The sequence below is a fragment of the Natator depressus genome, chromosome 3 (assembly GCF_965152275.1).
Source record: "Natator depressus isolate rNatDep1 chromosome 3, rNatDep2.hap1, whole genome shotgun sequence".
NCBI classification, from domain to species: domain Eukaryota; kingdom Metazoa; phylum Chordata; order Testudines; family Cheloniidae; genus Natator; species Natator depressus.
Window position 1 is genome coordinate 189,769,869 of NC_134236.1, and position 25,081 is coordinate 189,794,949.

A 25,081-nucleotide genomic window follows, 5' to 3' on the forward strand; every position below is an offset into this window, starting at 1 on the left:
TGCATCTTTCATATCAAGAGCTGCGAACAAAGCTCCATGGGAAAGGGAGGGGATGATGAGGGGAAAGGTGACCAACCGAATCAAAAGCTGTGAATAAACTTGTTCAGGGATCAGAGGTCCAGGATGGGGCAAAGATCATTCCCTTCCTTTGGAATGAGGAAACAGTGGGAATAGAAGCCACGGCTGTGATAGCATCATGGAACAGGTTCTATGGCGCCCTTGTAGAGGGGCATTGTGGAGAAAATGGTCTTGTGAAAGGTCCAGAGGGTGGCCAGAAGGGAAGGAAAGGAATGGAATTCGATGAGGTAGCACTAATGGATGATGTCCAGCACCCAACAGTCGGAAGTGATTTGCGGGCAAAGAGGGCAAGACGACCCCCAAAGACAACTTGTGGCGAGACAGGAGGGGCCAGGGAGGGTACGCAGGTCTTGAGGGTTGTTTCGATGGTCAGTGAAAGGTAGAGGTGGCGGAAGAGGAATGTCGGGGTTGCTGAGAGCGAGGGCAAGGTGAGTCAAATGGAGGTATGGTTGGTAAGTGGTCCATGGGCAAGGGCGGAGGAGTGGACGTTGTTGTCAGCGGGTGGAGGCTGGAATATCGATGCCCAGGGAGCGAAGTGTAGCTCACATGTCCTAAAGGGAGTGAAAGGACTCATCCGTTTTGTCACTGAATAATTTATTATCGAAAGGAAGGTCTTAGAGGGTCATCTGGAAGCCTTTAGGGAAGCCGCTAGACTTGAGCCAAGAGTCGCAGTGGAGGACTACGCCAGATGCCAAGGAGCAAGATGCAGTGTCTGTGGCGTCAACCCCACCCTGGAGCATGACCTTGGCTACCAGTCTGCCCTCATCTGGAATTCCTGCTGGCGGTCTAGTGGAAGAGAATCTTGGATGTCTGCCAGTTTGGAGTAGGACAGAAAGTGGTATTTGGCAAGAATAGCCTGGTAGCTGGTGACGCAGAACTGTAACACTGTTGATGAATAAACCTTGTGACCCATCAAGTCTAGTTTCTTGACAGCACAGTCGGGGGGTGCATTTGAAATGTTGCTGATGGGCATATTCAGTGGTGGCTTTGACCACCAGGGAGTTAGGTGGTAGGAGGGTAAAAAAAAAGTCGGTGTCCTTAGAGGGAATGAAATACCAGCATTCTGCCCTTTTTGGTGTAGGAGCACAGGATGCTGGCGTGTGCCACACAGCCTGCAACCATTGTAATATGATGGTATGGATGGGTAAGGCCATACGAGAGCATCTGGGTGGTTGAAGGATGTCCAGGAATTGGTCCTTGAAGTCCTAAACACCTTCCACCAGGAGACTGAGAAAGGTAACCATGTGATGGAGCAGGGACAGGTACTGTCCCTGGTCATCTGGTTGTGAGAGGAAAGATGGAATAAGGGCGTCATCCAGTGATGACCAAGTGCCTGAAGGGATGGGTGGTTCCGACGGTGCAGCCGGGGCCAACGGTGCCGACGGAGAGGGAGCAACCAGGGGTTCTTCCTGGGGGGTGGCAGTATGGGCAGAAGATGAACAGCACAGGTGATGCATACTGCAATGATGGTAGGCGTGCAACGACGGCCAGTAAGGCCAGGAGTAGGGTCACCATGCAGCAGCAGTATCCGTGGGTGTTGAAACCATGGGTCAGCCACAGGACCATAGTCCAAGGGTCCAGATTGTAGGAACAGGCTGGGGAAAGGTCCATGTCCGGGTCAGAAGACAAGGAGGGAAAGGAGGAGCCATCGGCACCGGTGAGACCCACAGTGCCAGGCGTGGAGCAGGAGGGCGGTCAACAATCAAGTGGGGCTCGTCTGTCACCAGAGCCAGCAGAGAATGATGGAGGACAAGGAGTTCATTGGCCGGAGAAGGGAGCCTGGAGACGGGCGGAGGTCTGGAGTATGGTGGAGTGCTCGCAAAGGGCAACATAAGTGCTGTCGACAATGTCGGACGCAATAAACGGCCCCAAGTAGGTGGAACCAGGTGTGTCAAGCCCGAGGGTCCCCGTGGACTTGATGGTGCTGGGAATGAAATAGAAGGTCCCAGTGTTGGGATGGAAGGCGGGGCCAATGGTGAGTGATGGCGTTTGGAGCAGAGCTCCTTGTGCACTCTCTTCAGGGCTGAAGTAGAAGTTGAACCTTCTGCTGTGATGCGTGATTTCTCATCCGACCCATCATGGCTCTGGGAGGTAACGCTGCGTTTTGAGGCAGTCCTCATCGGGGAGCCACCTTTGTGCCTGTACTTGTGCACACAGTGGGGCTTAGGCGGATGTGACGGTGCCATCGGTGCCACATGAGGGACCTGATGAGGTGCTCACCGCCAGTGATGGGCACCGCTCCAGTGGTTGCATCGGAGCCGGGTCCGGTTGCGCACGTGGACCCACTGCCCCCTCCATTAAAAAATTACAGAGACAAAGTTCATGAGCTGCTCGGGTCAGACAGGAATGAACAGCAGATGGAGCAGCGGGAAACTACGTGGGCTTCACCCAGGCAGTATAGGCAATGGATGTGTTCATCGCTCACTGTAAAGGCGTGAGGGCACGAGGCACAATTTTTGAAGCCGGTTGGACGGAACATAGAACCCGAGCTGGAAGGGAGGAGTCCACAGGAGGGGAAGTCCAAAGAGAGAACCTAACTAGCTACAATGAATAACGGACAACTAACTAGATAAGAAAATTATATACAATGAAAGTTTAGAACGCAGTACTTTTAGGTGGCTAAGAGCATAGAGGCACAGGGGTTCAGACTCTGGCCATGTGGCGGTAGGAGGAAACTGGAGCAGCCTCTTAAAGCCTCGGACATACCACGTGCCCGACGCATGATGCATGCGTGGGTCAACAGGCACTACTATGAACACTTCCAGCTCCAGTGCATGGCACACATGCTCACCTGCATTTGGAATCCACACAGGGACCAGCACTCGAAAAACAGTTACCTACCACTTCCATAATTGTTGTTCTTTGAGGTATACTGCACATGTCCATTCCACTTTAGGCATCCGTGTGTCAGTGCACCAGAGCCAGAGAATTTTTTTCCCCATAGCAGTACCCTTCAGGGCAGCACATGTGCCTTCCACAAGCTCACAGAATCAAGGGATCAGAGAAATGTAGGGTTTGAAGGGACCTTCAGAAGTCATCAATTCCAGCCTCCTGTGCTGTGGCAGGACCAAGTAAACCTAGACCACGCCGATAGGTGTTTGTCCAACTTGTTTTTTAAAACTTCCAATGATGGGGATTCCACAACCTCCTTTGGAAGCATATTCTAAAGCTTAACTGTTCTTAGAAAGCTTTTCCTAATATCTAACCTAAATCTCCCTTCCTGTAGTTTAAGCCCATTACTACTTGTCCTTCCTTCGGTGGACATGGAAAACAACTGATCTCTCTCCTCTTTATAACAGTGCTTGAAATATTTCAAGGTTTATTAGGTCCCCGCCTCAGTCTTGTCTCAAGACTAAACATGCCCAGTTCTTTATAAACTTTCCGGGGAAGCCAGGTTTTCTAAATCTTTTATCATTTTTGTTGCTCTCCTCTGGACTATCTCCAATTCATCCACTTTTTTCCTAATGTGTAGCACCAAAAGTTGGACATAAAACTCCACCTGAGGCGTCACCAGTGTCAAGTACAGTGGAATAATTACCTCCCACGTCATACATTAGACACCCCTGTTAATACACCCCAGAATAATATTAGCCTTTTTTGCAGCTGCATCACATTGTTGACTCAAATGCAATTTATGATCCACTATAACCCCCAGATCCTTTTCCGGAGCACTGCCACCTATCCAGTTATTCCCAATTTTGTAATTGTGCATTTGATTTTTCCTTCCTGTGTGAAGTACTTTGTACTTGTCTTTACTGAATTTCATCTTGTTTAATACAGACCAATTCTCCAATTTGTCACGGGCATTTTGATTTCTAATACTGTCCTCCAAAGTGTTTGTGACCCCTCCCAATTTGGGGTCATCTGCAAATTTTATAAGCATACCTCCAACTCCAGTATCCAAGTCATTAATGAAAATATTGAATAACAGGACCCAGGACAGACCCCTGCCAGATTCCACTAGGTATGCCCTCCCACTCTGACAGAAAACCATTGATAACAACTTTTGAGTATGGTCTTTCAACCAGTTGTGCACTCACCTTATAGCAATTTCATCTAGATCACATTTTCCTAGTTTCCCCGTGTCAAAAGCCTTACTAAAATCAAGAAATATCAGATTTACTCCTTCCCGCCCGCCCCCATCCACTAGGCAAGAAAAAGGAAATTAGGCTGGTTTGGCATGTGCTGTTCTTGACAAATCCATGCTAGCTATTCCTTACAACCCTAGTATCCTCCAGGTGCTTACAAGTTGTTTAATCATTTGTTTCAGTATCTTTCTAGGTACTGAAGTTAGGCTGACTGGCCTATAATTCCCTGGATCGTCTTTGTTCTCCTTTTAAAACACAGGTACTATGTTTGCCCTTCTCCAGTTTTCTGGGACCTCACATGATCTTTAGGAGTTCCTAAAGAAAATTGTTAATGATTCCAAGATTGCTTTAGCTCAGCGGTTCTCAACCTGTGGATCAGGACCCCAAAGTGAGTCATGGCCCCATTTTAATGGGTTCGCCAGGGCTGGCTTAGACTTGCTGGGACCCAGGGCCGAAGCCCAAGCCTCACCATCCAAGGCCAAAACCTGAGGGTTTCAGCCCTCCGTGTTGGGACTCAGGTTACCGGTCCTGGGCTTCAGCTTTGCTTACCCCCCGACCTCCCGCCCCGACAGTGGGGCTTGGGTGGGCTCAGGCTTCCACCCCCCATCCTGGGGTCGTGTAGTAATTTTTAATGTCAGAAGGGGGTCGCAATGCAATGAAGTTTGAGAACCCCTGCTTTAGCTAGTTCCTTAAGTACCCTAGGATGAATTTCATCAGGCCCTGCTGACCTGAACGCACTTATCTAAACTAACTTATCTAAACATTCTTTAACCTGTTATTTCCTTATTCTGGCTTGTGTTCCTTCCCCCTTGTTGTTAGTATTGCGTTGAGTATATGGTCATCACTAACCTTTTAATAAAGACTGAAGCAAAACAGAAACTGAACACTTGTGTTAGTGAGAGGGAAGCAGGAAGTGAGTCATCCTACATGAGCAATGAATCTGGTACTGACAAACACAGGAGGTCCCATGCTGCTGTGTATGCCGCAGGTGTGGTTGGTACCAACAAAGCTGTTTAAAAGTTGGTGCAGCAGACAAAGTCGGCTATCTTGACAGTATCTGATCAGGCTCCTGAGTTGATAACTCAAGAGAACCCAAGTGTGGTACTGGGGACAATCTTGCAAAGGCTGCCCTAACCTCGGTACTTGACTTCTCATGGTGGGCCAATGGAGACTGAGCCCTTGAAGAAAAAGCAGGATTGCCTGCTCCTTGCAGGGCCCCAGAGGGGGAAAGCAATATCTTCTAACAGACACCCTTCAATATTGGGTGCCACTAAGTCTGGCAGTGTGCTGAGAAAGGGTGTGGAATCCGAGTCTCCACACACCAAAAGGCTCAATACTGAATGGGGGCACAAAACTGCCTCTATAAGAATGTCTCTGACCCAACTTTTATATCTTTCTCTGTCTTGGTCCAGAGAGTGAATCCCTTGCAGACAGGACATTTACACGTAATGTGACCATCACACTGGCACTTTACACATCTGGAGTGGGGATTGCTGAACAGTATTTGAAGCCTAGAGACTTCGGCATGTCCCAGTTCAAAGCAGTATCAGAAAGGTTCACATCACTCTTCAGATTGATTTTTTTTCCCTTTACTTTGATGTTTTACCCATATCAGCTTTAACAGGCCTTTGAGTAAGATTAAGAAACTAATATATATTCAGCATGACCATTATAAGGCATATGCTTAAAGAAAGAAATGGCTATTTTGATACATGAACATAGAAACAGATAAATGTAATAATCTGTGATAGCATAAATAATTTCAGTTACCTGTTATTTGCTAAATTTTCCAGGCAGCCTTCGATGAATCTCATTCGGATCTGCCTATCAGTAAACCAGCACACTAAGGAACAGAGCAGCTTCTCTGCTTCATTTATTAACCCCTCAGAGAGATGAATCTACAGAAAGTAAGAGAAAAGATATTGACAAGCATGTATTTATTTTCTTTTGGCAGATATTCTTTTCTGATATTTAACTTACTGCATCTTCATCCTGGACCAGATCCCACAAAAGAGTATTTCCCTTCTTACAAACATTATCCAAGTTAATATCCGTCACTGCGTTGTTGTTGTACTGGTGTTTATGAACGGCTGGCCCTAAGCAAAACACAGGTGCTATTATTGAATATGCACAAAAAAAACAACTAATTTGAATATAGTGCTTCAATGTATGGCTATTATTAGTTTCAAAAAATCTGTTTAAAAACTCTGTTTATTATTTTGTCAGATTTTCAAATCCAAAAAAAGCATAACTGAAAACTTTCTGCACACATGGAAACACTCAAAAAGAAAACCAAGGCAACATAACCATGCAAGAATGATTAACCTAAGGCTCATAGTTTGTCTCTGCTAATGGAAGACATGCTTGCATACACTTCTTTTAAAAAAAAAAAAAAAAAAAAAAAAAAAAAAAAGTCAATCTGTAGACCTGAGGACTGGAGTCTTCATAAACAACCATCTTGGGGAGGACACAAGGAATATCAAAATTTTCCTCCCTTACATTGTACTGTGATTTTTAAGTGGCCTCTTCCATCCAACAGAGCAACAATAAAAACAGGCATTTAGTTTTCCACTTAAAAATTAATATTTCAGTAACAGATTTTTTAAAAACCACTCTTTTGCATCTAGAATCCATAAGGCACAAATACTTATAGGGGCAGTTTTGCTTCTGAAATTGTGTGGGCACAACTGATACCATTCAGATGTCTAAGAAAATAAAATGCAGGCAAAACCAAGTAGATGTTTAAAATACATCTGTCTGCATACAATTGTATGTATTATGTTGCAATTATTTGCACATACAAAATTAAAGATACCAAAGGAAATTAGGTTAAGGTCCTTTTCAAATTCATAATTTGGGTCTTCATAAGGAAAAACAACTGGATAAGATCTCAAGCAGAATGCTAAAAAAATGATCTACAGTCCACTAGTTTATATTTTATCTTGCATAAAAATCATTTGACAAAAGAAACGAAAGAAAACATATATAGAAATATATTTATATAGCATATATGTACAAAGAAATCCTTTGAAATAATATAGCATCTTCCACATTGTTAATAGTTTTACACACTTCCTCCGTGGGGGGAGGGGAGATTTGTCTGGTGGTTTTGTTTGTTCGTTTGCTTTGCTTCTGAAAATTATCTGTTTGTTGAAATTACTGGAGAGTTTAGTTTTAAAAAGACAAAATTAAAGTTAGAAGTACAGAAAAAGGGTTGGGTTTTTTTCTTACTATTACCATCTCTTACCTTGACTAAGGTGTTCGTGGTAGATAGAAGCAAGGTTAGGAAGGTGCTGTTGAAGATGAGATGTTAGCTCAGCATGTGAATTAATCTGTACAAGTTCTTCTTCACAACCAGACTCTTCACCATCAAAATCAGCCATATTTTTTTCAGATTTTGCACTGACCTGGGAACTACTACAACTGACATCATCTGCACTTAGCATATCATCAACCATGTGTCTATAAAATACAGACAAGCATTAAAATGAATAATTTCAGAAACATGTTTTGTACAATAAAGCTAATTTTATAAATTCCAATTACCCTATAATTTCAGAAATAATTTGTCACGACAGATGAAATAATAAATATTTGTACTAGGGTTATCAAGCAATTAAAAAAATTAATTGTGATTAATTTCATGATTAAAAAATTTATCACGATTAATTGCACTGTTAAACAACAAAAGAATACCATTTTAAATATTTTTGGATATTTACTACATTTTCAAATATATTAATTTCAATTACAACACAGAATACAAAGAGTACAGTGCTCACTTTACTTTTTATGACAAATATTTGCACTGTAAAAAACAAAAAAAAAATATTTTTCAATTCACCTCACACAAGTACTGTAATGCAATCTCTTTTTCATGAAAGTTGAACTTACAAAGGTAGAGTCATGTACAAAAAAAACGGCATTCAAAAATAAAACAAGGTAAAACTTTAGAGCCTACAAGTTCACTCAGTCCTACTTCTTGGTCAGCCAGTCACTCAGACAAACAAGGTTGGTTACAATTTGCAGGAGATAATGCTGCCTGCTTCTTGTTTAAAATGTCACCTGAAAGTGAGAACAGGCATTCTCATGGCACTGCTGTAGCTGGTGTTGCAAGATATTTACATGCCAGATGCGCTAATGATTCATATGTCCCTTCATGCTTCAACCACCATTCCAGCGGACATGCTTCCATGCTGATGATGGATTCTGCTCGATAACAATCCAAAGCAGTGCGGACTGACGCATGTTCATTTTCATCATCTGAGTAAGATACCACCAGCAGAAGACTGATTTTCTTTTTTGGTGGTTTGGGTTCTGTAGTTTCTAAAAGCATGTTCCACACCTCGTCCCTCTCAGATTTTGGATGGCACTTCAGATTCTTAAACCTCGGGTGGAGTGCTGTAGCTATTTTTAGAAATCTCACATCGGTACCTTCTTTGAGTTTTGTCAATTCTGCTGTGAAAGTGTTCTTAAAACGAACATGTACTGGGTCATCATCCGAGACTGCTATAACATGAAATATATGGCAGAAAGACGGTAAAACAGAGCAGGAGACATACAATTCTCTCCACAAGGAGTACAGTCACAAATTTAATTGATGCATTATTTTTTTAACGAGCATCATCAGCATGGAAGCATGTCCTCTGGAATGGTGGCCAAAGCATGAAGGGGCATACAAATGTTTAGCATACTTGGCATGTAAATACCTTGCAATGCCGGCTACAACAGTGCCATGCGAACGCCTGTTCTCACTTTCAGGTGACATTGTAAATAAGAAGCAGTCACCAGTATCTCCCATCAATGTAAACAAACTTGTCTTAGCGACTGGCAGAATAAGAAGGACTGAGTGGACTTGTAGGCGCTAAAGTTTTACACTATTTTATTTTTGAGTGCACTTATGTAACCAAAAAAAAATCTGCATTTGTAAGTTACATGATAAAGAGATTGTACTTCAGTACTTGTATGAAGTGAATTGAAAAATACTATTTCTTTTGTTTATCATTTTTACAGTACATATATTTATAATAAAAAAGAAGTGAGCACTGTGAGCACTGTGCACTTTGTATTTAATGTTGTAATTGAAATCAATATTGAATATGTAGAAAAACATCCAAAAATATTTAATAAATCTCAATTGGTATTCTATTGTTATAAGTGCAATTAATCACGATTAATTTTTTGAGTTAATCACGTGAGTTACCTGCGATTAATTGACAGCCCTAATTTGTACGCAATGAAGCAATTCAACACAGCACACGAGTCTGTTAAACTTATCTACATGAAGAGATACTTATATGTATATACAGATAAACACAGATATGAACCACCTGGCAGCATAGTTTATCACTATGGAAATTAGAAAGACAACTAAAAAGCAAATCTTCGGCTTCATTAATGAAAGACGAAGTCACCATGTTGTTATTACTAGCTGAACAATGTAAATTTGCCAATAAAAGAATCTTAGTGTTTTCTTCTAGCACATCTTTTCATCCAGTATAAAAACTTTGCAAGCAACTTTAATTAGACAATAAAATAGATTGTTGTGCAACTATTTGTAGAATATTAAAAAAGTAATCATCTGAATGATCCAGGAACATGGAACATCTTCTGAACATGTCTGAAGTGTACATTTAGCGATCACTTTTATTGCTATTGTAAAGGAAATTAAAAGAAGCATAACCAACCTACCCTTCATGATGGTGATGGTGGTGGTGGTGGTGGTGGTGGTGATGATGATGCTGTGGCCCAATAAACTGCCGACAGTTAAATAATTCATTTCCAATGGTTTCCCCAAGGAAGTCCCCTGTATGTGTTATACAAGAATCCTGAGACCCTTGTGATATGTGAGCCGGATTCATTTCCCCCGTCATATCATGTTCTGCATCTTCAGTGTGTGAACAGGCATCTAGCATTCTAATTCGACTATCCACTGGAGGCACAGACTCAGTGTTAAAAACATGGTCCTTTCCTGACCCATTGCTTGCACCACTCCTATCTGCTGCCCCTTGTGAATCTCCTAAACAAATGCCTGCTTGTGATTCTATCTTCCTGCTTAGTAACTCTGTGCTCCTACTGTTTTTCTGAGGATTATGACCACTATCTTCCTCCTCTTCCTCATCTTCTTCTTTGAGAGCTTCAATATCTGCAATATCTTCTGATTGCACCTCACTCCCTGGACTTCCTGCAGACTGGCTTGCATGACTGGAATTGGCCTCATTACTGGATCCATCACTGTGGCCACTGCTGCTACCAGGACCACTGCTGCCATCCTCACCACTGTTTGCTGTCTCATCAGAACTTCCTTGCATAGACTCCTATAATGTTACAAAAATTGATTATGTCAAAAATAAATTGTAAAACAAATTTATACATATATAAAATCAACATTAATAAAATATTTGTTAGACAAATTCCAAAATTCTTTAATTGTAAGGATATACATCAAGTCTACTGTTTTTCATCGATTCTTTAGGAGTTCTTTCGCTGTGCCAGTGCTACAACGTTTGTTTTGGCCAAGATTTAGGTACACAAAACATTAAAAAAATCAAATTACCCTATTCATAATAGATCACATACTCTACACACATATATAGTGTGGTACCAAAGTTCATTCCCAAGTTCATGCAGTCATTTGCTAAGTAAGAGATGATACAAATACACTAAAGTAGAGTTTCACTTAAAAATATTTTATGATGCAGTATTCTTTTACTTTACTGTGTCTGTTTACTTAAGGCTAGACTGGGCCTTGGCCTTAGGTATCCAGGCAGAGTAGTAACTTGAAGCAAGGTTTCCTGACCTCCCGCCACAGACATAAGTAAGTAAAGAATATATGCATGCATACCGTGAATTGTGTTTGTCTCTTAAAACTATCCTAAAGTCTCAGAAAAATTATTCTCATAACTGATTAATAGCAAATCAATAATTAAATACAGAACATCTGTAGTTGTACCTCTGTATCTGAAAGTCGCTGTTGCACAAGTTTGTTTCTGTTGATTAGCTGCTCCTCCATTTCAATGTCACTGCCTCCACTCTGATGGGTGTCACTGTTGTCACTACTTTGAGGACTAGCTGCAGGTGACCCTATTTCAAAAGCATGCTCCCAGTTACAATGTTACTTTCACTAACCTATACGTTAACAGTATTACACATATCTACCTAGACTCCTTGATCTCAACACCATATTCCTGACAACAACTCAACAGGGGATGTAACTCAAAACGTAAGCTGGACTCATTTAAATACAATATTTTTGAAACGTAGTCAGCATTTTGCTGCAAATCATGAGTTCCAATGTTACTTTTCTAATGTGACAGAGATATCAATTTGTCAGCTTCTATAAAAAAAAGGAATTTTCTGCTGACTTCTCATTAAAATATACTTTAAAAATTGTGCAAACTCATTTCTGATATACAAAGCCTATTGCTCTAGATGGCATTCGTGCTATCAAAAGATTATAACTTAGGTTGCAGAGTATTTCTAGTACTCAACTTACAAGGCGATGGGGCTGCTCTTCTGAGCTCTTCTTCCTCTGAAGGGAAAGGAAAAAACAGGAGGGAAACATTCTAAGTGACTGAGCTTCTTTGGGTCAGCATATCAGTTGCTTATAGTATATAATTAACAGTGTCAAAGGAAGGAAACCTACAATAAAATAGGTCCACAACACCTTCCAAAGTGGCCGTCCGTAAGTGTCTAGACAAAAAAGCCTAAGAAAAGAGGAGCAGTATGTAATGTCAAGGAATGAAAATTAAGTGAAACATCAGGTAAAGATTTAGAAAACAAAAGAATGCACTACAGCTGTAAACATTCAACAGAATAGGTGCAGTCAGCTGGTGCCCCATGGAAAGGAAAGGAAAAGAAAGGAAAAAGGAAAGGAAAAAAATGTATACAATAGAGAATGTATAAGCAGAATTGTTTGTGAATGGAAAGGTTTTCAAAGATGTTCATGAAGCTTCAATGTCTCTTTACAGGATATGAGTGGGGACAGAAGTAATCTCTTTGTAATCTTCTTTTTTATCCTTTACTTGAAAAGTATGCCTCAATGATACAGCAAGCCCCATTTTACAATTTTACTTTCATATGGTGTCTACTAAAAAACCCTACACATGAGCTTATGGTTCAAAGTTACCAGTTACCACTGATTGATAAAAAAAATCAAAGACTAAACTATAATATCTACTTTGGAACAATACATAAACATTACACTGCAAAATATATACTCACCTTTCTTATTTCCCATGGGTAGATTAGTACTGAGTAAAGATGCAAATGAACTCTGTTTTGATAACTGGGCCTTAGCTGCTAGTGCATTATTCCACAGTGCTTTTATAAGCATTGATGCCAAATATAAGGTCTATAAACAAAACCAGATTATAGTACAATGAAAAAGCAATTGGTTTTCAATGCAAAAGATACACTTATTGCTTCTTCTGCACTCCAATACTATGGAACATGAAAGTAAATAACTCATGAAAACAAGTGAATGTTTTGTTATACAAAATGGAGAAATGTCCAATATTAAACATAAGGAACTTTATCAACTTCTAAATATATACTTTTCTAAAACAGGTAAATATCAAAATTTAAAAGCCAGAAAGGCTATTTTAAGATGCAGCACAAAAATCCTATTCGGTACATTATTGCATATTCCTACATTATAAGAATTATGAAGAGAAACAGACTTTACATGTCCAATGAGCTAATATCATGTATATTTTCTTTTTCTTGTCACAAATGACATTGAAGAAATTAAAACATGTACTATTGTACTTCAGGGTTTGTTTTTTGTTTTTTTTACCTGTTCAGTATGAGCACTTGGATGAAGAGTTGAGACTAGATTAAGAAGATGTCTAAGCGGGACAGGGTCCAAGTTCTTGATTAATGAAGGAAACAGATCATGTATATAGCGACTACAATGTTTCAGCTACAAAATACAAACAAAAAGACATAAGAGAGAAAAAAATAATGTTTTTATAAGAGTTATTCAAACATTCATAAAATTATCTTCATTAAAAAGCTTCTTCACATAAAAATTCTCAGGAAACTTTATTATTCAAAAACAATTCTGAGCAGTATCAAACCAGTTTTTATTTAACCTAACTTCTCATTTCTAAGCACCTGAACTTTGGTAAAATGAAACACAAAATCACTGAACTCCTGCTTAGTTTTGAGGCTATAAGAGTTTGGGGGAGGTAAAGAAAATTGTTTAGAACTTATTCTGCATTTTTGATTTAACTATAAATTCAATTCATTAAGTTTTGTGTATAAATTCCCAAGGGACAAAAGAGTATTTACATTTGCGGTGAATACAAATGAAGGCACTAGAAATTAAGACGTAAACTATAAAACAGAATTTATCAAAACTGTTTTTAATTACCACAGAAATAGTAGTGACTGACTTTTTTAATGGAACCTCCTATTGCACCAGAAAGTGACAGTGCTCAAGGCAAAACAATGGAAAGTTGACTTCAAAGTGTTGCATGAATATGCTCCCAACTTTCACTTTTGCTTTGAAGGATTAATATATTTTTGTATGGATCAAACACTCAGTAAATAATATACATAATAGTATAATAGGCTCTGGATTTAGGTTAGCAAGTATGTACTTCAAAAATATATAATTTTAAAAAAAACTGACTTTCATTTTACCATCAGCCTAAAAGAGAAAAAGGAGTAGGGGGTGGTCATTGGTCTGTACAGCGGTCACGTGGGAATAAAATGGTGCAAATTTTCTACACAAGGGTGAATTTCATCCATTGAGCGTAAAAGTCAAGATGTACAATTTAAGAAAAAGAGATTTATGTCACAATTTAGAGTCTGAAGAAGGAGGGACAAGAGATGTCTTAGCTCTCAACTTCTCTAATGCCATTTTTATAAAATTATTGCTTTTCTAAAAAAAAAATCATTACAGCCGTCAAATAAATAAAGGTATCAAAATAAGAGTAGGATCCAGTTTTCCCTTGAGACATAATTTCACTATTTTCAGATACATTGAATAAGATTGACATTTTTCTCATCAGCACCTAACTGAAATTAGTTTGCGTATTTTATTGTATGAGATTTCTAAAATGTACATGACTGGAATTGAAAGAATAGTTAAACTATCTGTCCTTGACAAAAGCTAGTATCAAATCGATATGCACTCCTTTTCAACTTTGTGCCCCAATCCTGCAATCGCTTAAGCATATACATAACGATTCACATGCATAGTCACATTGACGCCAATGGAACAACTCATATGTATAAAATTATGCATGTTCTTCTGTGCCTGCAAGATCAGAACCTTAGTTAATAACGAAACAGATCTTTAACAGGTGCCTTCTGACCTTTTTTTGTCTTTATCTTCTTACCACCATCATCCAATTGTTGTTGAAATCTCCATTCCAAAATAGTTTGGCTAGATCCAAAAGTTGCTTGACTATTCAAAAACGTACTTACTACCTTTTCCAGTTCGAAAACTTCTTGCTCCAAAAGCAAAAGTTGCATCTTCCAAATTTAGGAACATTTTTGTTTCAACAGTCTAAATAGCTGCACAGTCCAAGTAATATTGTGTGTCTTCTTCCTCTTTCCTTTGCTCTGTCTAAGCAGAATACAGGTGGGAAAAGCTAATCTTCTAAACCAATGGCTCTCAACCTTTTTGGGTTCAGGACCCATCTGTAAACGTTTATGGCCTGTTGGGACCCAGTAAATAGTCTGGGGGTGGAGGCCCTGGGATAGTTTTGGTTGGATCCTGCCTGGTACTCACCCCACAGTGGCAGTTCCTGAAGCTTTTATGCTGTGAGGCTGGCTGGGTTTGGCTCTCCATTCTAGGCATTGCAACCTTTGTGGTTGCAGCGCCACTCAGGTTTGGCCCCATGTCCCTGACTGAACCAAATTTGTGAGAGTGGAGTTGTGACCTGGCTCATGGGGTTGCAGTACCTCTCACTCAAATTTGGCCTACCAGGACTCTCATTATCATGACCGCTGGGCCAAATGTGAGTGGTGCTGGAACCTCAAGAGGTTGCACTGCCCAGTGCCTGGATCAGGAAGGCAAGACCAGCCATCCCTGTGGAACAGGAGCTGCCACACAACCCTTTGAAACATTCTGGGTGACTGAATTTTGGGTCCCGACCCACAGGTGGAGAAACCCTGTTCTGAACTCTTTTCAGGGAAGCACTTTAGACCTGCTAGGTTCTTATAGCAAAAAGGAATCTTTTTGAGCACGAAGCAAAGAAAGAATTAAGTCTCATATCTGGAGTACACTATTGTTAAGGAAAGTTTCTTTTATATTTAGTGAGCACTGATAACAAACACCAAATTTAAACTTGAAAAAAGTTTCTATTTCCAATCCCTATTTCAGGAGTTCAGAGGGCTTTTTTCATCTTTATTTCCCTACTTAACAGAATACACACAAATGCAATTCTATGAAAAATACATTAATGCAACATTATGTCTGGGAAATTAAACACATGAAAGGCAAGAAACACAGATTTAAGGTTGAAAGAGCTAATTAACAGCTGCAGCTTAAACTTCTGCCAATGAATGAGACCTACTGATACTGATGTAGTTACTGTATGTGAAAACAACAATGAAAGTAGGCTATAACTTAAAATTATATCAAAAATAAAGTGCTAAGTTTTAAATAGATCTTTCAGCTCTCTTCTAATCTAGGCATTGAAGCTGCAGCATTGATAATGTTTACTCTTGAAAGTGGAGAAGTGCTTTGGCTTAGTACATTAATTAAATACAAATGATGCTTTCAGCCTAGATCTCCTTTCTGCAGTCCCAGGATTCAGTGATTCCCTCTCCATCTTACTCTTCCTTCCATCTCTACTTTTTGAACAAGCAGCACAATTCCCAGAGTTCTGTAGCCTTAAACTCTAACGCCAATGTGTTTCTATTGCTATCCATGGGTCAGGCTCTTTGACACTGATTTAACTATTACATGGGGAAGCAGTAATAAAGATAAAACATCATTTCTTGTCCCTTTTAAGCTCTTTGGAATAGTACTGCTCTGCTAAGAGATTTTTTTTAAAGTTAAAAATGGCAGTTTATCTTCCTTGCTACCTCCATGGAGCTGCATGAATATAAAAGATCCTTGACAAGCACAACAGCAACAGCACTCATGTCTAAAACCAGGATTCCAACAGTACTATGGAACTAGAGTGCTTGCCCAAAAGTCGGTGTAGCGAGAAAAGGAAAACGGGTGTATAAGGAAGGAAAATGGGAGAAAAATCAGGAGATAACCACAGAGAGATGGTATCAGCTCTCTGCATTTAATTAACACAGTCTGCCAAAGATCCGCACCCATTATCAGCAATGAAGAAAAAAAAACTGATTTCAAACTGTAGAAACATGTTATTAATTAAACAAATGTAGGCCTTAATTTTCATTAACGCTATTTTAATAAATGGCATTTTAAAATAAAAGGATTACTTGTTCGGGGGGAGGGATAGCTCAGTGGTTTGAGCATTGGCCTGCTAAACCCAGGGTTGTGAGTTCAATCCTTGAGGAGGCCATTTGGGATCTGGGGCAAAAATTGGGGATTGGTCCTGCTTTGAGCAGGGGGTTGGACTAGATGACCTCCTGAGGTCCCTTCCAACCCTGATATTCTATGATTAGTCTCTAAGGTGCCACAAGTACTCCTTTTCTTTTTGTGAATACAGACTAACACGGCTGCTACTCTGAAACCTGTCATTTTAAAATAACATTTTGAGGAGTGACCTTGGGAAATGTTTTATAAAGAAAGCACTAGCAACCTTCTTCAGACAATCTAATTGCAGCTTTCATTCAAAACCAACTTACAGTAACTAATAACACAAGAAGCCATCGGTGCCCATTTCTATGAAAACTAATAACCAAGTATAAAAATATACAGATATAGGTTTTAATATATCTGTTCTGGTGTCAGAATGAAAAAAATGAAAAATATTCTTGAAAACAGAAAACATGTATTACAGCCCAAAATCATAATAAAGAAAAGTATGACTTGGGAGTGCTTTTAAATTTGCTTGTGATCAAATATATCTTAATCTTTATTCATTCCTCTGCACTACATTGAGGTTTTTTCCTTGCACTGTGTGTGTGTGTGTGTGTGTGTGTGTGTGTGTGTGTGTGTGTGTGTCAGAATACACAAGTGTCTGCATTACTCAAATCTCTAACAAAAAAAGAATTATTGAAAACAATTACTGAATTATTGAAAACATCATACTAAACAAACAAGTCAGCAAATATGATCTACAAATAGTTTGTTCTCAATATAGCCAAGGGAAAATTCAATACCACATCTCACTATTTTCTATAACTTCAGATTTTAGGGTTGCTTTTACAGTAGTAAATATCACAGCCACAGTTTTCCAGAGTAGCACTATCAGTGGTAAATTATCGTGCACAAAGGACTCAGACAGTTTCACTAGACAACACAGTAGTATAAATGCATGAGCCACACCCTACAGCTTCCATCATTGCTCTCAATGGTGGAGCTGTGCCTGTAGCAAATCAGAGATGCAAAATTCGCTAGTGTAGATGCAGTATAGGAAAATCTGCATATCTTACTCAAGTTGCAGAGATGACTGCATGGTAAATCCTGTACTAGTATGGTAAATGACGAACAGGAAAGAGTAAGAAACATTGCTTTGTGAATCTAAGACTAACTGGAATTCAACTGGCTATTTTATTTCCTTCTCACAAATATAAATATTTTATATACCTGCGCTGCTGCCCAAATGCAGTCTATGTGCTGAGTACTAAGTCGCCCTTCAGCTGCAAGAAAATTGAGAATCACTTGGCACTGTTTGATGATCTGCAAAGAGAAAACATATTTAGGATAGATTTAACAGAACAAAGAATTACTCCTCCATAAATACACCAAAAATCAGATTATTTTACACAAACCTCAATATGTAAATTTGGTCCAAAAATATGCTCAACCACATTGTTGCTGATAAGCCAGTCTGCAAGCTCTTTTGCAATGGACCTACATATGAAAAAAAGTATTGATATGTATATAAATTCTTTATTTGTCTATATTTCATATTAAGTCATTTCCCTAATAGAGTGTTCTTTTACTCAATTTTATTTGTATAGTCACAATTATAAGAAAACTATTTTTGAATCTGAAATGTGTTCAGCTGGTATTCACAAGTACTGACAAAAGTAGAAGTTATACAACTTACTTTTCTAGGGGAGCAATTTTTAAACTTTACCTTCTCATCAAATCTTGCTGAAATAGCAATTCACACAGTTTTAAAAGTCTGTGTTATTTACATGACAATGCACCTAGTTAATTACACATGCACAGTATTTCAAAATCACATTTTAGTTTGATCCATAACAGAATGGCTCCCTGCCAAGAGCCAATCAAAAAATAAATTGTCAAATAGAACAAGATAAGGGGATTGAATTTTCCTAACTAAAAACTGAGTTCCCCCCAATCTGGAAATGAACACATATATCCTTGTTCCTCCCACGCAAGCAGATGGACCAATTTGTTTGCCAAGATTTGGGCATCAGGATCAATGTGTGACAATTTTGGTGTTTAGAGCACAGACTGCAGTTGATGTGCTATTGGGGTAAAATCCTGTTCCCTGCACACAACCCAGTTATGACAGTTGTGCACGGGGATGGTCTACAGGAATTTGAGTGAAAGGCACTCATGGCCACTACTACAGCCTCAGCATCTCCAGTCCTGATGATCACCTACAGTAAGGAAACAAGAGTCCACAGGCTCAAAAAGGAGGGAGGCAGAGTCCGCAGCATGGAGCTGAGCCTGCAAGTAAAGCTTAATTTCCTAGCACTGGTTGTCAATTCCCTAACTGTTCTGAAAAACCCAGTCACTAATGGTAAGCCTCAAGAGACCTTCACCATCAAAAGCTATTTGTTATGAGTGCTCAATGCCTGCCCTTCTCTTTCCTTTCCTGTAGTAATTCCAGAACCTAAGGGAAAAAACCATGCACCAGCCTTCTACCCTTTGGAGAACACAATGTCCCATCACCTAAAGTAATATATGAGACGTAACTGGCTTACAAGATGTCATAGTCTACTGACTATCTCCTCAGCTATCAGCTATAGGGTGACCAGGTGTCTGGTTTTCAACCAGAACAGCCGGTCAAAAAGGGATCCTGGAGGTTCCAGTCAGCACTGCTGACCGGGACGTTGACTGTCCGGTTGGCGGCGCGGTGGGACTGGCAGGCTCTCTGCTAGCCTCCACGCAGCTCCCAGGAAGAAGCAGGCCTTGGACCCCCCCACTGGCTCCTACGCGTAGGGGCAACCAGGGCACTTCACACACTGCCTCCGCCCCAAGCGCCACCCCCTCAGCTCCCATTGGCCGGGAACCATGGCCAATGGGAGCTGCGGGGGTGGCGCTTGCGGAAAGGGCAGCATGCAGAACCTCCTGGCAGCACCTTTGCATAGGAGCCGGAACGGGGACATGCAGCTGCTTCCGGGAGCCGCTTGAAGCAAGCGCCATCCAGAGTCTGCACCCGACCCCCTTCCAATCTCCAAACCCCTGCCTAAGCCCTGCTCCCCCTCCCTTCCGCCGAACCCCTTGATCCCAGCCAGGAGCATCCTCCAGCACCCCAAACCTCTCATCCCCAGCCCCAGCCCAGAACCTGTACTCCCAGCCCAGAGTCCCCTTCTGCCCTCCAAACCACTCAGCCCCAGCCCGAAGCACCCTTCTGTACCCCCCAGCCAGAGCCCTCACCCCCCCCGCACCTCAACCCCCTGCCCAATCCCAGAGCCCCTTCCCACAATCCAAAACCCTGAGCCGCCTCCTACACCCCAAACCCCTCATCCCCTCTCACATCCCAACCCACTCCTTCAGCCTGGAGCCCTCTCCCGCACTCTGAACTCCTCATTTCTGGCCCTACACCAGAGCCGGCACCCCCTGCCGGAGCTCTCAAGCCCTCCCGTGAGGGCTTCGGCAGGGGGTGCGGGCTCCAGTGGGGAGATCAAGCAACAGAGGGAGGAGAGATGGAGTGAGCGGGGCCCAGGGCCTCAGAGGAGGAGTGGAGCAGGGCAATGGCATTCAGTTTTGTGTGAGTAGAAAGTTGGCAACCCTAATCAGCTAGTACTCTTTCATAAAACAAGGCTCTCAGGCACTGTGGAGGATCAATATGACAGGATATCTGAAACTGCTAGGAGAGGGATGAGAAACTAAACAGTTTTAAATATCAAGATTGGCTGGGGCAGTTTCATGTAACCAAGATCAGTTCTGCTTCCTCTGGGTTTGCTTTTCAAAAAAAACTTTGGAGTCCAGGGAGGACAGTAAGGCACAAATGACAGTCCCCATCCACTGAAGAAAAAAACATCCACTGCTCAAGCTCCGTTCTCACTGAATCTAAGGCAAAACCTCTTCAGGTGAGCATTATACCATCAAGCATTTTAAGGCCAGAAGAGGTCATTACGATCATCTGTGTTATAAATACATGTATCCAAGTAACACCGCAGTCTGATCAATTTCAAACAGCAGTACTTTCAAAGCCTCCTGACCACACTCCTATCCATGTACCCCAAGGTGCTCATGTAAATGACCATAGTTCGCACAGCTCAGGATCTGACCAAAGGCATCAACTCTAGTATTAATTATATAACTTCCATTAGCTGTACAATTTTATTCCTTGAGAAACAGGTGGTGGGACTTGATCTGAGCTGCAAGAGATCTCTGTTCTAGATCATGAAGAGTGCTCATACGTATTAATCGTTGTGAAGCTATCAAGTAATTAATTTTCCTCTGTAGGAAGGAAAATTGTAATTTTCCTACAATAAGCCTCTGTAGCAAGATGTCATTTCAAAGGAGCACCTACTAGCCAGTCTTCAAAAGTAGGGGCAAATATAGATATGTCACTGATGCTGGGACAATAAATAAATAAAGTAACTTTCAGTAAACTCTGGGAACTGATAAAAGCCTAAACAGTATATGTGTACTAATAAAGAGCTGTACCAAGAAATCTTTGATGGAATTCAACATTAAGTAAATGGAGATATGTCTTAAATAAATAGTCACAAAAGAAGTCATCAGGTCCCACTTATGCTAAGTTGCTGCTCAGAATCTCAAGTTTTAAACATTTATCCTCCTTAAAACAAGTTGGATAAAAATTTCTTTTTTTAAAATAAAAAAATGGGATATTTTATTTAAATAGGATTTTTTTAATTAAATACATGTTTATTTTTAAAAATAAGCCTATTTAAAATTAAATTGAAATTATGACAACCTATGTTAAGGCATAAATGTACTATAATCTATTACATTACATTAAATAAAAATAATATTAACATGACATGTTTGCTGCCCAATTTTTAATGAAAGTCAAACACTGAACCAGTGGCCACTTAGTCACTCATTCTAGTCCAGTACCTGGAACCAGAGTACACTGTAGCGCTATCACAGCTTTTTACAGCAGTAACCTCTTCTGAAGGCTCAGAAAAAATATTTTCTTCATTTCAGTTTATTCAGCCAGTTCAGTTCAATGCCTAATTCATTCAAAGTTAAGAAACTAACTGGGAGTTGAAAAAGCAAGAAAGCTTGTTTTCCTCCTCCAATGTATGAATAAAAGCTTAATGTGAGAGGATGAGATCTACTAGTTTAAAAACTAGAAGGACAGCAATGACCAGAAACAATCAGTTCAAGTACAGATAACACTTTGTTTAATATATCATCTGCTAGTTTTAAATGCAAAACATGTTTTGATCATTTTTTTCTTATGTACTCAGCACATTTTAGGTAGTTTTATTTAACTAACAACATTTAAAATGCTTATTCTGTGCATTTTTAATTTAATTTTCCATCCAAATAAAGCTTGAAATAAACCACAAGTAAAAAATTAATGTAATAAGAAAGAAATACATCATTCATCTTTTTCTAACATAAAAAATGTAAATATTAAGAATCTGAATAAATGTATGTTAAGCTATATAACTGCTTAAATAAAAGTGTATCCATATAGTGTATTCTGGATAGCAAAAAGAAGCATTATATTTCACTGCAAATTAACATATTTTAATGATTACCAACCAATGAAAATCAACTTCTCTTTAGGAAAATAACTAAGAAGTACAAATGCAAAACAAGGTTAACATTGATTATTTAAATCAAGGTTTCCTGCTTGGTGTTTTAAATAATGATTAAAATCAGTAATTTAAATTGCTTTAATTTAAATCAGTCCACCATGCTTTAGAAGCAGTACTAGACAAACATTGCTGGATTTACTAGATGCAATTAAGACAAAAGAACAGACTGCTTGAATTTTTTCTGATTTAGACACTGGCCCTATTGGCTGACTGTCTATGAGGTGCTAGACTCTCAAGAATCATGTTTTGTATTTTGGTTGCTCTGAAGGACAGACAAGGACAAAAACTTTCCTATGGAAGAGTTCCTTCAAATTCTATGAAGTACCCCGCCAAAGGTCTCCATCTGTAAACAACAATTTATTTTTTTGTTGTGATAGGTTGTGGATTATGGAGAATGGGTGCATTTGTTCTTCAAAAGGCAAAAATCCTTTGTTTTCTTGGTGGGCTCACTTGTCAGACTGAGCTCTGGAAGCCCTGAAGGAAAACACTGACTGAGATCCAATTTGACATTGGATTTACTTGTGAGTGACAAAAATAAATCTGATCCCTGTGAAAGACAGAATACTGGTTTTTGTTTTCCAGTAAAGAGGCTTTCTGGTCAGCTTTATTCTGGAAAACCTTGCCCAGAGTATCCCCTCTAAAACACATTAACTTTTAAATGAAATGGCTATTAGACCCTGTGACCAGCACCAGGCATTCTTTTCACTATGATGTTAAATAAGAAGAAACATATTTGTAGGAACAGAGCAAGGATGCATCAGAGAGAAAAACTGAAACTAATATTAGCGGTTCCTGCTTTCTCCTGTGTCGTGGAAGAGAGAAGCTTTATGGCATACTTTCCCCAGAAATGCCAGCCTGCATCACGGTTGAATTAGACTTTGTGACCAGTTCACAGCTTTCGCTTCCCACCTCCCCATTAAAATCAGACTCCAGGTTCCAATCACAAATATTGCATAAGACCACTGTGTTATCAAGGAGAATGGAGGTATTTTTGACAGCTTACGCTCAAAAAATTTTTTTAAGATCTAAGGTGCCACAAGTACTCCTGTTCTTATTACTGAGTATTCCCTGGTACTGCTCCCCAAGTCTTAGATTCTTTTGCAACCTTTATAATTTGTAGATAAATTTAAGAATTAGCTTATCAAGATGCATTCAGGACTCATGTACAATGCTCTCCAAATAAAAGTTCACTGGGAAACATGTCTGACTAATTTCTGGGTAACATAAATGTAACTTTTTTTTTTTTTAAAAGCATCAACTTGGGAAGACAATTTTGTCTACAGGGCCTTTTTTACCTGTTGCCTGATATCCTTGCTCATGCGGAATCAGATCCAACACCACAGACACCTCATTAATGAGTAATCCAGATCCTCTGAAACAAACCAGTGAAATGGCTCCACATTTCATGGGGCTCTGAGACCTCAGAGTATTCAGTCCCTTAGGACATGAGAAAGAGACCACCCCTTTTATTTCAATTCTGGTGTTGTGGGAACAATGCATGGGAGCTTGAGACTGGGTTAGACAGAAACCTTCTCAGTCTGGAAATGCATAATCTCAGGGCCTCGTTAAGAATTTCTACACTGTTATTTGCTGTGCATTTCATATAAATTCTTGGCTACTGAATGTCTGGTAAAGAATTACAACATCCGATGAAGAGAGCTGTAGCTCACGAAAGCTTATGCTCAAATAAATTGGTTAGTCTCTAAGGTGCCACAAGTATTCCTTTTCTTTTTGTGAATACCGGTAAGGTGATTCTTAAATCAAAAGGCTTCTCAAAATTTTCTGGTTTTACAATATTATCCAATCTGAGCTCTGAGCCTCTGTTGCCAGCCCGGAGGACATCAGCCACGATACCAGCCTCATCGCCATGGCTATGACCATGGACCTTGCAGCTGAGTCTGTCGCATCAGAGGCAGCCTGGAGAGAGGCCCTTGCCACAGTTTTACCTTCCTCAAGGATGGCAAGGAACTCTACCTTGGACTGCTCAGGCAACAAGTCCACAAATTTGGACACTGACTGCCAAACATTAAAATCATATCTCCCGAGTAGGGCCTGATGGTTCGCCACTCGGAGCTGGAGGCTGGCAGACGAATAAACCTTTCTCCCAAGTAAGTTGAGCCTCTTGCCATCCTTATTTTTGGGAGTCAGGCCTGGTTGCCCTTACCTCTCTCTTTCATTGTCCGTTGAGCTCACAAGGGTGTTCAGGGCCAGGAGAGGATATAAATACTCGAACCCCTTAGCGGGGACGTAATACTTCCTTTCTGCCCTCTTAGAGATGGGCAGGAGAGAGGATAGGGTTTGCCATACAGTTCTTACAAGCTTTCCCAGCCCTTCATGCACAGGGAGTGCCACCCTGGAAGGGGCCACCACGGCCAAGCTGTCAAATAAGCATCAGAGGGTTCTGCCAACTCTTCTGCGTGTAACGCCAGGCTCACTGCCACCCTCTTCAGCAGCTCCTGACGTGCCCTGGCGTCGTCCTGTGGCACCATCTGTGATGGTCCCGCCACTGCCTCGTCAGACGAGGACAACAAGAAGGCGAGGGAGGGAGCAGGGGTTGGCACCGCCTCCTCTGGTTGGGTGACCTCCACTGCAGCTGGAGAAGGCTTGCGGGCACCTCGCTCAGACCCTGCACCTGAATCCGGGAATGGTCAAGAAACGGTGGTCGACCTCCTCTCTGATGCCCCTGATACAGAGCATTGCATGAGTGTCCCTGGTGCCTGCAGAAACCCATATAGGTTCCAGAACTGCCATGTGGTAGGCCATTGGCCTTGGGCCCAGGCACGGGCCGATGGCACTGGGGAAGTGCCCCCAGGTTTAATCAGGCACATCTGGCCTGAGGGACCCAGTACCTCCGAGGAGAAGGAAGAAGG

The 25,081-nt window shown here is 40.7% G+C and overlaps 1 protein-coding gene across 2 annotated transcripts in view; it reads right to left on the bottom strand.

Annotated features, from left to right (window-relative positions):
- The window catches only part of USP34 (ubiquitin specific peptidase 34), a 275,304-nt gene that overhangs the window by 173,466 nt on the left and 76,757 nt on the right, over nt 1–25,081 (bottom strand). For both annotated transcript variants that reach the window (XM_074949535.1, XM_074949534.1), the window contains exons 9-18: nt 18,039–18,120; nt 17,854–17,946; nt 12,964–13,089; nt 12,390–12,519; nt 11,662–11,697; nt 11,119–11,249; nt 9,858–10,483; nt 7,414–7,628; nt 6,147–6,262; nt 5,937–6,064 (exon numbers count right to left, since the gene is read on the bottom strand). In XM_074949535.1, the coding sequence (XP_074805636.1) occupies nt 5,937–6,064; nt 6,147–6,262; nt 7,414–7,628; nt 9,858–10,483; nt 11,119–11,249; nt 11,662–11,697; nt 12,390–12,519; nt 12,964–13,089; nt 17,854–17,946; nt 18,039–18,120 (1,683 nt within the window). The remainder of the gene's footprint in view (nt 1–5,936; nt 6,065–6,146; nt 6,263–7,413; nt 7,629–9,857; nt 10,484–11,118; nt 11,250–11,661; nt 11,698–12,389; nt 12,520–12,963; nt 13,090–17,853; nt 17,947–18,038; nt 18,121–25,081) is intronic.